The following is a 12,025-nucleotide window of genomic DNA, read 5'->3' as shown; positions in this document are numbered from 1 at the left end:
AAAGGGGGACAAAAAATGTGACAAAAAAAGGCAATTAAAAAAAATAAAGCAAAATATTCAAAAAAGCGCAACAAAATAGGGGGCAAAAGTGCCACAAAAAAAAGGCAAAATAGAAATAAAAAAGGTCTCAAAAAAGTTTCCCAAAAATTCGACACAAGAACAAATTCAATAAGGACGTATACACCAAAATAAATGGGTAAAAATGCGATAAAAATTCCAACTAAAAACTCAAAAATGTGACTAAAACTGAAAAACGTGGCATAAATCGATTAATAAACGCATAAAAGAAACAGAAGATATAGAAGGATATAGATGAATATAGATAGAATAGAAAAATATACACGAATACGGGAGGATATAGATGGAAATAGGAGGATATAGAGAGATGTAGGCAGATATAGAAGGATACAGACGGATATATAAGGCTATAGATGTATATAGACGGATATAAGAAGATATACATAGATGGATTTAGAAAAACATAGAATAGTACAGCCGGATATAGAAGGACATAGAAGGATATAGAAGCCCAGATTCGTGATCCTGAGAAAAAAGATTTCTGACAAGATAGAAGCTTTAAGGACCAATCTAAAAAGTTTTAAAATTTCATCAAAAAAGGTGAATTTTCTCCGTTATTACTCCCAGCAAAAATAGGGACGGATTCGTGATTCTGAGAAAATTTCGGATAAAATTATTTGAACTGATATAGAATGAGATTGATGAATATGGAAAATTATAGACGGATATGGGAGGATTTAGAACGACATAGATAGATATAGACGGATTTAAAAAGTTGTAGAGAAATATAGACCTAAAGAGGAGGATATAGAAGGATATAGACGGATATAGAAAAATATAGACGAATATAGGGAGATATAGATGGAAATAGAGAGACACAGACAGATATAGAAGAATATATAAGAATATGGGAGGATATATATTGAAATAGAAGAATATAGAAGAATATAGACAGATATAGATGGATATAGATGAATGTGAAATGCTATAGATATAGACGGATCTAGAAGGTTGTAGAAGAATAAAAACCCAAAGAATAGGATATAGATGGATTTAGAGCGACATAGAATGGTACAGACGGATATTGACTGATATAGACGAATATAGACGGACACGTAAAAATATAGATGGACCTAGAAGGATATAGAAGCCCAGATTCGTGATCCTAAGAAAGAAAATTTCCAACAAGATGGAAGTTCTAAGGACCGATGTACGAAGTTTTAAAATTTCATCAAAAAAGGTGGATTTTCTTCGTTATTACTGTTAGCAGGGTAAAAATAAGTACAGATTCGTGATTCTGAGAAAATGTCCGATAAGATAAGACGTGTTTTCAAACTGATATAGAATGATATAGATGGGTACAGAAATGTATACAAATTTTTCCGGATGAATTAGAATATTTTCAAATTTTATCAAACCACGGGGATTTTCTCCGTTATTACTACCTGTAGAGCAAAAATAAGCACAGATTCGTAATCTTGAAAAAATTACAATAATATGGGTTTTTCTCTGGGCTGATATATGAGGATATAGTTTAATATAGAAGGATATGGAAGGAAATAGAACGACCCAGACAGATACAGATGGATTTAGAAGGTTGCGAAAGAATATAGACCAAAAGAGGAGGATATAGGAGGATATAGAAGGATATAAATGTATATAGAAAAATATAGAAGAATATGAGGAGATAAAAATGGAAATAGAAGGACACAGACAGGTATAGAAGAATATGAGAAGGTATAGATCGAAATAGAAGGATATAGAAAGATGTAGGCAGATCTATTATATAGATGTATATAAAGACGGATATTGACGGATATAGACGAGTATAGACCTACGCCGAAAGATATAGACGGACTTACTTAGAAGGATATACGAGCAGAAGCCCAGATTCGTAATCCTGTGAAAGAAAATTTCGGACAAGATAAAAGTTCTAAGGACCGATCTAAGAAGGTTTAAAATTTCATCAAAGAAGTTATATTTTCTAAGTTATTACTGCCAGCATAACAAAAATAAGCACAGATTCGTGATCTTGAAAAAATTTACGATAATATAGATTTTTATCCCCACATATATAAGGATATAGTTTGATATAGAAGCATATAAGTGGATGTATTAGGATATTGAAAAATATAGACGAATATGGGGGGATATAGATGGAAATAGAAGGAGACAGACAGATATAGAAGGATCTATAAGAATATGGGAGAATATAGATTGAAATAGAAGGATATAGACAGATATAGATGGATATAGACGGATGTAGAATGCTATAGATGTATGTAGGTGGATATAGAAAGATATAGATGGATTTAGAGCGATATACAATGGTACAGACGGATATTGACGGATATAGACGAATATAGATGGACGGGTAAAAATATAAATGGACCTAGAAGGATATAGAAGGCCAGATTCGTGATCTTGAGAAAGAAAATTGCCGACAAGATAAAAGTTCAAAGGACCGATCTAGAAATATTAAAATTTCATCAAAGGAGGTATATTTTCTCCGATATTACTGCCAGCAGAGCAAAAATAAACACAGATTCGTGATCCTGAGGACTAATATATGAGGATATAGTTTGATATAGAAGGATATAGGTGGATGTATAAGGATATAGAAAAATATAGTTGGATATGGGTGAAAATAGAATGACACAGAGAGATACAGACGGATTGAGAAGTAATTTGGAAGTTTGTTGAAGGATATAGACTGAACGAGGAGGATATAGAAAGATATAGACAGATATAGATGGACAGAGAAGGATGTAAACTGGTATATAAGGATATAGAAAAGATATAGACGGATATCGACGGATAAATTCAGGTAATTTTCGTAAAATTGGTGACCTGACTGGATCTAAGCTGACCTGATCTGACCTGACTGCAGCGGAAACTGTAGCATTTAGCTAGCATTATGAGGGATTTTCTTAGAACACGAGGGATCACCAGACCTGACCTGATCTGACCTGACCTGATTTGACCAATATTTCTTATTTCAGGACAATTTATTCCATTAATCTTTAAGATCTCAGTCTTTAAGACTGTGAAATGCCGAAAAAAATTTGATATTAATTCTCTTCAGAAAATTGGTGAGGTTATTTCGAATGACTATAAAGTCAGTATCACTTAAAATGACCTCATAATTTTAACTATACGGAATGGGTTTTCTAAAAAAAACATTCTAGGAACCATATATTGAGATTAATTGAGATTTATTTATTCATCTCCTCCAAAAGTGCCATGACGTCATCTCAAAAACTGTGCTAGCGAATCTTAGGTGGAAAATACTCCAAGTGTGTGCGATTTTGGTGTGCCTACATTTTCTGCAAAATTATGAACAAAAACAATAACACTTTTAATTTTAACTTCAATCCTCAAATTTCTTAAAAACTTCCAACATTACGTCGAACAGATCTTCTATAACTGTCTTACTATAGGCAAAATCTACGTGCGCGTAAGGAATATTCTCGCCATTCGACACGGAATATTTGCACTTTTGCCTAGTCCCGATTTCGTCGTATGTCCTCTCAAGGTCCTAAAACCCAAAATAAATCAACGCCAGCACCCAACAAAACGAACCTCTTTGTCGTAGTACACGTCACTTTCTCCATAAAATATGCACACCGGCACACTAACCGCACTCAAATTATATAACGGAGGATCGCGTGCTCCATATTTCTTTAAATTAGTGCGACGCCCGTGGTCAAACTTCTGCAACTTGTTACTTAAACCCAGTTGCAAATAATGTTTAAACTCGAGGATGGACACCCCGTCGGGCCAATAGCTGAAAAACAGGGGCAAATCTTCCTGAAATTGTGTCACTAATTAGAAATCCGCGCAAAAAACGTTATTATTTACTGGCGGAAACAACTTGTTCGAGCCTGAAGCGACTGTTATAAAGTTGAGACATAGCTGCGGTAACACTCCACAAGTGTAGACTCCAAGCGCTGGTAAGAAATTTTGGTAGAAAAGTCCTCGCACTCCGAATTGAATTAACATGTCCTGAAACGACAATGAACTAGCGAAACGACTACTTGGTGTCTACGTACGGTCACTGCAAGGGCTGGTTTATAAAAATATTTGAGTGGGACGAGGTTGTGGACGTATACAGTGGGACCTAAAAGAAAGACCGACTGAAGCATTGAACTAGCTTTGGGATGTGACGAAGCAAACATGATTCCGATGGTAGTTCCAAAGGAATCTCCGACGTAGTGTACTTTGTGGCCACTCTTAGTGTAAACGAACGAGATCAGAGCGGGTAGATCATTTTCGACTATGTTGTCCAAACTAAAATTAAAATTGTAGACAAATGGGAGTAATCAGGGTTTAGTACTTGTAAGTCCAGAATTGTGGATCACGGGTGGTCAAATTTCTATGTTTTCGGGAATAAACTGACCCGCGGATGTTTCCTAGCCACACTTGGTAACCCTTGTCGACGAAATAAAATGCTACTAAGGGTTATTTTTGTTTAAAAATAGAGCAACATTTATTACCACAAGAGCGGTTCCCCAGATCCACGTAGTGTCCACTAGTCACAGTCAAACCATGTTGCAGATAAACCGGGTTTGGTTTAGAGGGTTTATTTTTTCCAAAAACGTAAAACAAAGTCAAAATATAACCATCTTGGGTTGTCACCTGGTACGTTTCTATGTTATACCCGTTTCTTTTTACCATTGTGGGCTTAAAAAAAAACATTAGTACCAACTTTTCACATTTATTTTTACCTACAACGTCGGACAAAACGTCAGGGTTGTCGTACCATTTTGTCAAAAAAGCGTTGTTTTTGAAATTCAGCGAACACACAAACAGACAAGACAAGCGAAAACAGACCAAAACAACGAGTGCGGTTTTCATGGCGTTTAAATATCGACTAATAGTTTACACAAATTTAACACATAGGTGTCGCTGATAAAAGTCAAACTCTAAAAATTCGGAATTTAGGCGCTAGTGTAAACTGGTTTGGATTTTTTTTTTTATTATTAAGTACTTACTAAATTTGTAAAAATATTTCACCGACACCATACTGCTTCCACTCACGTAACGATTTTGATAGTGAAAGGAAATGTTCGAGTTATAGAATGAAAGTCATGATTGTTTATTCATTAAAATGGAACCTCCAAAATGTGAATTAAATTATTTAATAATACGTTCAAGAAAAAAAAATAGTTCAATTTCAAGCCTCAAATTTCTTTAAAACGTCCAAGACTACGTCGTACAAATCTTTAGTAACGGTTTTGCTGTACCCAAAATCGAGGTGTCCGTAAGAAATATTTTTGTCGTCAATACGGCATATTTGCACTTTTGACTGGTCCCGATTTCGTTATAAATCCTCTCAAGGTCCTAAAACTCAAAATAAATTAACGCCGGCAGCCAAAATAAACGAACCTCTTTGTCGTATAACTGGTCACTTTCTAATGTTGAAATTAATGAAAATTTTGAAGCATGTTATCCAAAAATACATCGATACAACAAGCACAGGTCTTAACGAACTTATGTTGAACATTCATCAACTTTAAATTTGAGATTAAAAATATAATAAAAAAACTATATTAACAAATGGTTTGAGTGTTCAAAGCAGAAGTATTGGTCTGCAAAAATTAATTTTGGACGAAAATCCAAAAAAAAAAAAATTCGTTCCTTGCATAAGTCCCATTTTATATTAACTTGTTACTAATGCTACAAAAATTTAGAATACCCTAAAGACTCCAGAGATTCTAAAGGACTTAAATTTTCTGGATTCCTGAATTTAAAGATTTAAGAATACTAAAGTTTCTAGACCTCCATCATCAATAAGATTTAAACTCATTTCTCCAGGAATTCCGGAAATTCTAAATACTCCAAAAAAATTCCAACATTGCACAAATTTTTAATCCCGGGATTTATTGAAATTGGTTGTAAAGATTTCAAAGATTCCAGAAGTTTCAAAGATTACAGAAGTTTCAAAGATTCCATAGATTCTGGAGACTCTATGAGTTGTAGAGATTCTAGAAGTTCTGACGATTCTAAAGACTCTAAATAATGTAAAGTTTCTAAAGATTCTAGAGGTTTTGTAGATTTTAGAGGCTGTAAAGATTTCAGAGATTCTAAAGAGCCTAAATTTTCTGAATCCCTGAATTTAAGGATTTAAGAATTCTAAAGTTTCTAAATCTCCCTCATCAATAAGATTTAAAGTCATTTCTACAGGGTGTTGTTTAAAAAATGCAACTTATTTGTAACTTTCAAATGAAACGTGTTTATTTAATCGCGTTAAGGAATTTTTTTCAGTCATTCCAAATATTTCAAAAATTTTAGAGGTTTTAGAAAAATCAAACAGGTATTATGAAAATTTCAGAGATTGCGAAGGATACAAAAAATTCCAGAATTCCATAAATTTTTAGAATCTCGGGATTTATTGAAATTGGTTGTAAAGATTTCAAGGATTCTAGAGGATTTAAAGATTCTCAAGATTCTGGAGACTGTGAGTTTCTAGAAATTCCAAAGATTCTTGAACTTCCAGAGATTATAGAGGCTCCAACAATTCTAAAGATTGTAGAGAATTTAATCATTCTAGAGATTCCAGCGATTCTGGAGATTCAAAATACGGTAGAAATTCCGAATAAAACGTCTAGAGAGTAGATTGTAGATTCTAGAAATTCGGACGATTCTCTAAATAATATAAAATGTCTAAAGATTCTAGAGGTTTTGGAAATCTTAGAGACTGTAAAAATACCAGAGATTTTAAAGAATCTAAATTTTCTGAATCCCTGGATTTAAGGATTTAAGAATTATAAAATTTCTAAAAGCCTTCTTAACAACGTGCAACTGGTTCCTAACTTTTTTTTAAAGATTCCTAAATTTTTCAAGACTTAAAAATTAATTTTAACGATTCTAAAGTTTCTAAAGATTCCAGATCTCCACAATCAAAGAAGATTTAAACTCATTGCTACAGGTGCTTAAAAAGTGCAACAGGTCTCTAACGTTTTTTTTTAAGATTTCAGAGAGTTTAAAGATTCTAGAGGTTCAGGGTTTCCAGAGATTCCAAAGATTCTCAAGATTTCAGAAATTATAGACATATCAATAATTCTAGAGATTGTAGAGAATTTAGACATTCTTGAAATTGTCCGACTTTTAGAATTTAGCTATTCCAGCTATTCTAGAGATTCAAAAAGTGGTAGAAATTCTCAAGATTCTAGAGATTCTAGAAATTTTGATGATTCTAAAGACTCTAAAATAATCTGAAGTTTCTGAAGATTCTAGAGGTTTTAGAGATCTTAGAACACTCTAACAATACTAAAGTTCCAAAATTTGTCAAGACTTAAAAATTTTAGCGATTGTAAAGTTTCTAAAGATTCTAAAGATTCCAGATCTCCACAAACAAAGAAGATTTATTAAACTCATTGCTACAGGTGTTTAAAAAGTGCAACTGGTTCCTAACTTTTTTCAAAGATTCCAGGGATTTTAAAGATTCTAAAGATTCAGGGTTTCCAGAGATTCCAGAGATTATTGAATTCCTGTTATTTTATTTTTTTTTTTGATTCTTTGCATCTCTAATTTTCATAATCTTTGAGATTTCTCAAACCTCTAAAATTTTTGAAATATTTTAAGCGATTTAATCCATCGCTTAAAATACAATGTTTAAAATTTAGAGAATCTTTACTCTTTCTTCAGATTTTCTACCATATTTTAAGTCTCTAGAATCGCTGGAATCTCTAGAATGTCTAAATTCTCTACAATCTCTAGAATTACTGGATTCTCTATAATCTCTGGAATTTCAAGAATCTTTGGATTCTCTGGAAACTCACAGAGTCTAGAATGTTTAGAACCTTTGAAACCTCTGAAATCTTTGAAATCGTTACCACCAATTTCAGTAAATCCCGAGATTAAAGAAAATTGTAGAATTCTGGAAATCTTTGGAATATTTAGAATCTCTGGAATTTGTGGATTTTTTTGGATTCTCTAAAATTTTTGAAAGATTTTGAATTATTGAAAAAGATTCCTTAACGCGATTGAATAAACATGTTTCATTCGAAAGTTATAAGCAAGTAGCATTTTTTAAACAACACCCTGTAGAAATAAGTTTAAATCAGATTGATGGTACCGATCTAGAAACTTTATAATTCTTAAATCCTTAAATTCAGAGATTCAGAAAATTTAGGTTCTTTAGAATCTCTGGAATCTTTACAGTCTCTAGGATCTACAAAACCTCTAGAATCTTTAGAAACTTTACATTATTTAGGGTCTTTAGAATCGTCAGAATTTCTAAAATCTCTACAATCTATAGAATTTGTAGATTTTTTTTCAGAATTTCTACCATATTTTGAATCGCTGGAATCCCTGGAATGTCTAAATTTTCTACAAACTCTAGAATTGTTCAAATCTCTATAAACTCTGGAATGTCAAGAATCTTTGGAATCTCTGCAAAACTCACAGTCTCTAGAATCTTTAGAATAATTGAAACCTTCCTTCTTTACAAAAAATTCCAAAAATCTCTGGAATTCCTCTATTTTTTGGATCCTTTGCAATCTCTGAAGTTTTCATAATATTTGATTTTTCTGAAACTCTAAAAGTTTTGAAATATTTGGAATGACTGAAAAAAATTCCTTAGCGCGACTAAATAAACACGTTTCATTTGAAAGTTATAAATAAGTTGCATTTTTTAAATAACACCCTGTAGAAATAAGTTTAAATCAGATTGATGGTACCGATCTAGAAACTTTATAATTCTTAAATCCTTAAATTCAAAGATTCAGAAAATTTAGGTTCTTTAGAATCTCTGGAACCTTTACAGTCTCTAAGATCTACAAAACCTCTAGAATCTTTAGAAACTTTACATTATTTAGAGTCTTTAGAATCGTCAGAATTTCTAAAATCTCTACAATCTATAGAATTTGTAGAACTTTTTTTCAGAATTTCTACCATATTTTGAACCGCTGGAATCCCGAGAATGTCTAAATTTTCTACAAACTCTAGAATTGTTCAAATCTCTATAAACTCTGGAATGTTAAGAATCTTTGGAATACTTGAAACCTCTGGAATCTTTGAAATCTTGACAAAAAATTCCAAAAATCTCTGGAATTCCTGCATTTTTTTGATCCTTTGCAATCTCTGATGTTTTCATAATATTTGATTTTTCTGAAAACTCTAAAAGTTTTGAAATATTTGGAATGACTGGAAAAAATTCCTTAACGCCATTAAGTAAACACATTTCCTTTGAAAGTTATAAATAACTAGCATTTTTTAAAGAACACGTTGTAGAAATGAGTTTAAATCTTATTGATGATGGATGTCTAGAAACTTTAGAATCTTTACAAACTTTTATTATAAATCCTCAAATTCAGGGATCCAGAAAATTTAGGTTCTTTCGAATCTCTGGAATCTCCACAGTTTCTAAGATCTCAAAAATAAGAAACTCTAGATTATTTAAAGTCTTTAAATAAAAATTAAAACTGAAAAAATCGCAGATTGTTTATTCATTAAAAAAGGAACCTCCAAAATGTGAATGAAATTATTTAGTAACACGTCCAAGAAAAAAAATTAGTTCAATTTCAAGCCTCAAATTTCTCCAAAACGTCCAAGACTACGTCGTACAAATCTTTAGTAACGCTCTCGCTATACCCAAAATCGAGGTGCCCGTAAGACACATTTTTGTCGTTCGACACGGCATATTTGCACTTTTGACTACTCCCGATTTCGTTGTAAGTCCTCTCAAGGTCCTAAAACCCAAAATAAATGAACGCCGGCAGCCAAAAACAACGAACCTCTTTGTCGTATAACTGGTCACTTTCTCCGTAAAATATGCACACTGGCACACTAATTGCACTCAAATTGTATAACGGAGGATCGCGAGTTCCATATTTTTTTAAATTGGTGTGACCCCCGTGGTCAAATTTTTGCAACTTGTTGCTTATACCTAGTTGTAAATAGTGTTTCAACTCGAAAATGGACAACCCGTCGGGCCAATAGCTGAAAAAGAGGGGCAAATTTTCCTAAAATTGTGTCCTAATTAGGCACTCGTGCTAAACACGTTGATTGTTATTTACAGGTGGAAACAACTTGATCGAGCCTGTCGTGACTTTTATAAACTCGAGACATAGTTCTGGTAGCATTTTACAATAGTAGACTGCAAGGATTGGTAGGTACTTTTGGTAGAGAAGTCCTCGCACTCCGAACAGGATTAACATGTCCTGAAATAGAAACCAAAACTACCGAACCGATTACTTGGTGCCTACGTACGGTCATTATAAGGGCTGGTCTGTAAAAATACTTGAGTGGTTGGAGGTTGTGGATATATACAGCCGGTCCTAATAGAACGACCGACTGAAGCATTGAACTAACTTCCTTGTTTGACGCAGCCAACATCACTCCGACGGTGGTCCCAAACGAATCGCCGCCGTAGTGTACTTTGTGACCACTCTTGTTGTAGACGAAAGAAATCAGAGCTGGTAAATCGTACTCAACTATGCTATCCAAACTAAAATTATAACATTGTAGACAAGTGGGACCAACCAGGGTTTAGTACTTGTAAGTCCAAAACTGTGGATCACGGGTGGTCAAATTTTTATGTTTTCGGGAATAAGCTGACCCGCGGACATTTCCTAGCCACACTTGGTACCCCTTGTCGACGAAATAAAATGCTACTAAGGGTGATTTTTGTTTAAACATTGATCAACAATTATTACCACAAGAGCGGCTCCCTAGATCCACGTAGTGCCCAGTGTTGACAATTATACCATGCTGCATATAAACCGGGTTCGGTTTAGAGGGTTTATTTTTTCCAAAAATGTAAAATAAAGTCAAAATGTAACCATCTTGAGTTGGCACCTCGTACGTTTCTATGTTATACCCGTTTCTTTTTACCATCGTGGGCTAAAAAAACCATGAGTACCAACATTTCACTCGTATTTTTACCTACAACGTCGGACAAAACATCGGGGTTTTCGTAACATTGTTTCGAAAAAGGGGCTATGGGGTAGAGATATCCTCTCCGACAAGCGTTATTTTTGAAATTCACCGAACAAGCAAAGAGCAAAGACAGGCGAAAAGCGACCAAAACGACGAGTGTGGTTTTCATGGTAGTTAAGTATCGACTGTTTAAGTTATACTTGACCTGTATTTATTTAAATGCACCTAAATTTAGTAAATGGGTGTCCTGATAATAGTAAACTATACTATAAAAATTCAAAAATGTAACCTCTAAATTGTTTTGTTAACGATACATTGACTTTAAAGTGGGCGCTGTTTGTAATGTCTGGTTGCTAAAGCAACACAAAGTAGCAAATCAAAAAAATGTAAGCACTAACAAAATGATTTATCAAAGGAAAGAATATAGAAATGTACGACGCGACCTTGTATTATTATTATTATTATTATTTTTAATGTACATAATCAGTCTGACGTAACAGTAATTACGTTTCTTATCTCTTGTGCGCAAAAGTTTGTACATTTAAAGCACTTCATTATGGCTCAACACAAGTTAGAAAAAATATTATAGAAATATAATGTTAAAATTATTTATGAAATTTATTTTTCCAAATTTATACACGAATTAAGGCAGCTGTAAAAAATAACTATAAACTTAGAAAAAGTGGAACGAATTTAAAAGCGAAATTATTCGAGCAAACATAATTGGAAGGATGTTATCAGCAGACGCCTGTCCGTAATACCACCATTAGCTATTTGCTACGTTTTCGACCTGGACTTTATTCATTTAAAATTTTTTCGTTATTCTAAAAACGGGAAAAAAGCAGAGGCTTTGAAAGTAATACGTTGCGGCAAAAAATTCGTTTTGGGTATATAAAAGACCGAATGGAGCTCGCGTAATGAGCGAGACGTTATCATACGAATTCCCGTTATTAAAAAAATGATAAGTATACGTCAACTATATTTCTTGCTTTGGCGTTTTTTGCTTCCACAGTTATTTTCTCGTAGTGAGTTAAAGTCAGTTTTTATAACCCATTTACACGCAATTTTTTAGAAAATTTTGGACCACCTTAACATCAAAGGACTATTTTATAACGAAAAATTC

At 33.3% G+C, this 12,025-nt stretch overlaps 2 protein-coding genes across 2 annotated transcripts; both read right to left on the bottom strand.

Moving 5' to 3' along the window:
• Positions 1–3,265: 3,265 nt before the first annotated feature.
• On the bottom strand, positions 3,266–5,052 carry LOC135136647 (lipase member K-like). The gene is made up of 8 exons (XM_064066030.1): positions 5,013–5,052; positions 4,750–4,943; positions 4,515–4,701; positions 4,355–4,469; positions 4,071–4,308; positions 3,880–4,023; positions 3,601–3,828; positions 3,266–3,556 (listed from the first exon to the last, which is right to left on the bottom strand). The coding sequence occupies exons 2-8, from the start codon at positions 4,873–4,875 to the stop codon at positions 3,389–3,391; spliced, it is 1,206 nt and encodes a 401-aa protein (XP_063922100.1). The 5' UTR covers positions 4,876–4,943; positions 5,013–5,052; the 3' UTR covers positions 3,266–3,388.
• A 4,493-nt stretch (positions 5,053–9,545) lies between these two features.
• LOC135136068 (lipase member K-like) lies at positions 9,546–11,058 on the bottom strand. The gene is made up of 7 exons (XM_064065195.1): positions 10,913–11,058; positions 10,680–10,866; positions 10,520–10,634; positions 10,234–10,471; positions 10,041–10,184; positions 9,759–9,986; positions 9,546–9,713 (listed from the first exon to the last, which is right to left on the bottom strand). Exons 2-7 carry the CDS (start codon positions 10,858–10,860, stop codon positions 9,546–9,548), a joined length of 1,074 nt encoding a protein of 357 aa, XP_063921265.1. The 5' UTR covers positions 10,861–10,866; positions 10,913–11,058.
• Between the last annotated feature and the right edge of the window lie 967 nt (positions 11,059–12,025).

Source organism: Zophobas morio, unplaced genomic scaffold (assembly GCF_036711695.1).
Source record: "Zophobas morio isolate AGI-343-1 ecotype UQ-CSIRO unplaced genomic scaffold, CSIRO_AGI_Zmor_V1 ptg000026l, whole genome shotgun sequence".
NCBI classification, from domain to species: Eukaryota; Metazoa; Arthropoda; class Insecta; order Coleoptera; family Tenebrionidae; genus Zophobas; species Zophobas morio.
The sequence above is the reverse complement of the archived record's forward strand: the minus strand, read 5'-3'. Positions and strand labels throughout refer to the sequence as shown.

What these genes read in the sequence shown, in the direction of transcription:
- LOC135136647 (XM_064066030.1), bottom strand. Translation starts at nt 4,875, where the DNA reads ATGAAAACCGCACTCGTTGTTTTGGTCTGTTTTCGCTTGTCTTGTCTG. An exon ending in CCACAATTCTGGACTTACAA is followed by an intron (nt 4,309 to 4,354) that starts GTACTAAACCCT and finishes TTTTAATTTTAG; the next exon opens with TTTGGACAACATAGTCGAAA. An exon ending in AACCAGCCCTTGCAGTGACC is followed by an intron (nt 4,024 to 4,070) that starts GTACGTAGACAC and finishes TTGTCGTTTCAG; the next exon opens with GACATGTTAATTCAATTCGG.
- LOC135136068 (XM_064065195.1), bottom strand. Translation starts at nt 10,860, where the DNA reads ATGGTAAAAAGAAACGGGTATAACATAGAAACGTACGAGGTGCCAACT. An exon ending in TCTAGGGAGCCGCTCTTGTG is followed by an intron (nt 10,635 to 10,679) that starts GTAATAATTGTT and finishes CACCCTTAGTAG; the next exon opens with CATTTTATTTCGTCGACAAG. An exon ending in CGATCAAGTTGTTTCCACCT is followed by an intron (nt 9,987 to 10,040) that starts GTAAATAACAAT and finishes ACACAATTTTAG; the next exon opens with GAAAATTTGCCCCTCTTTTT.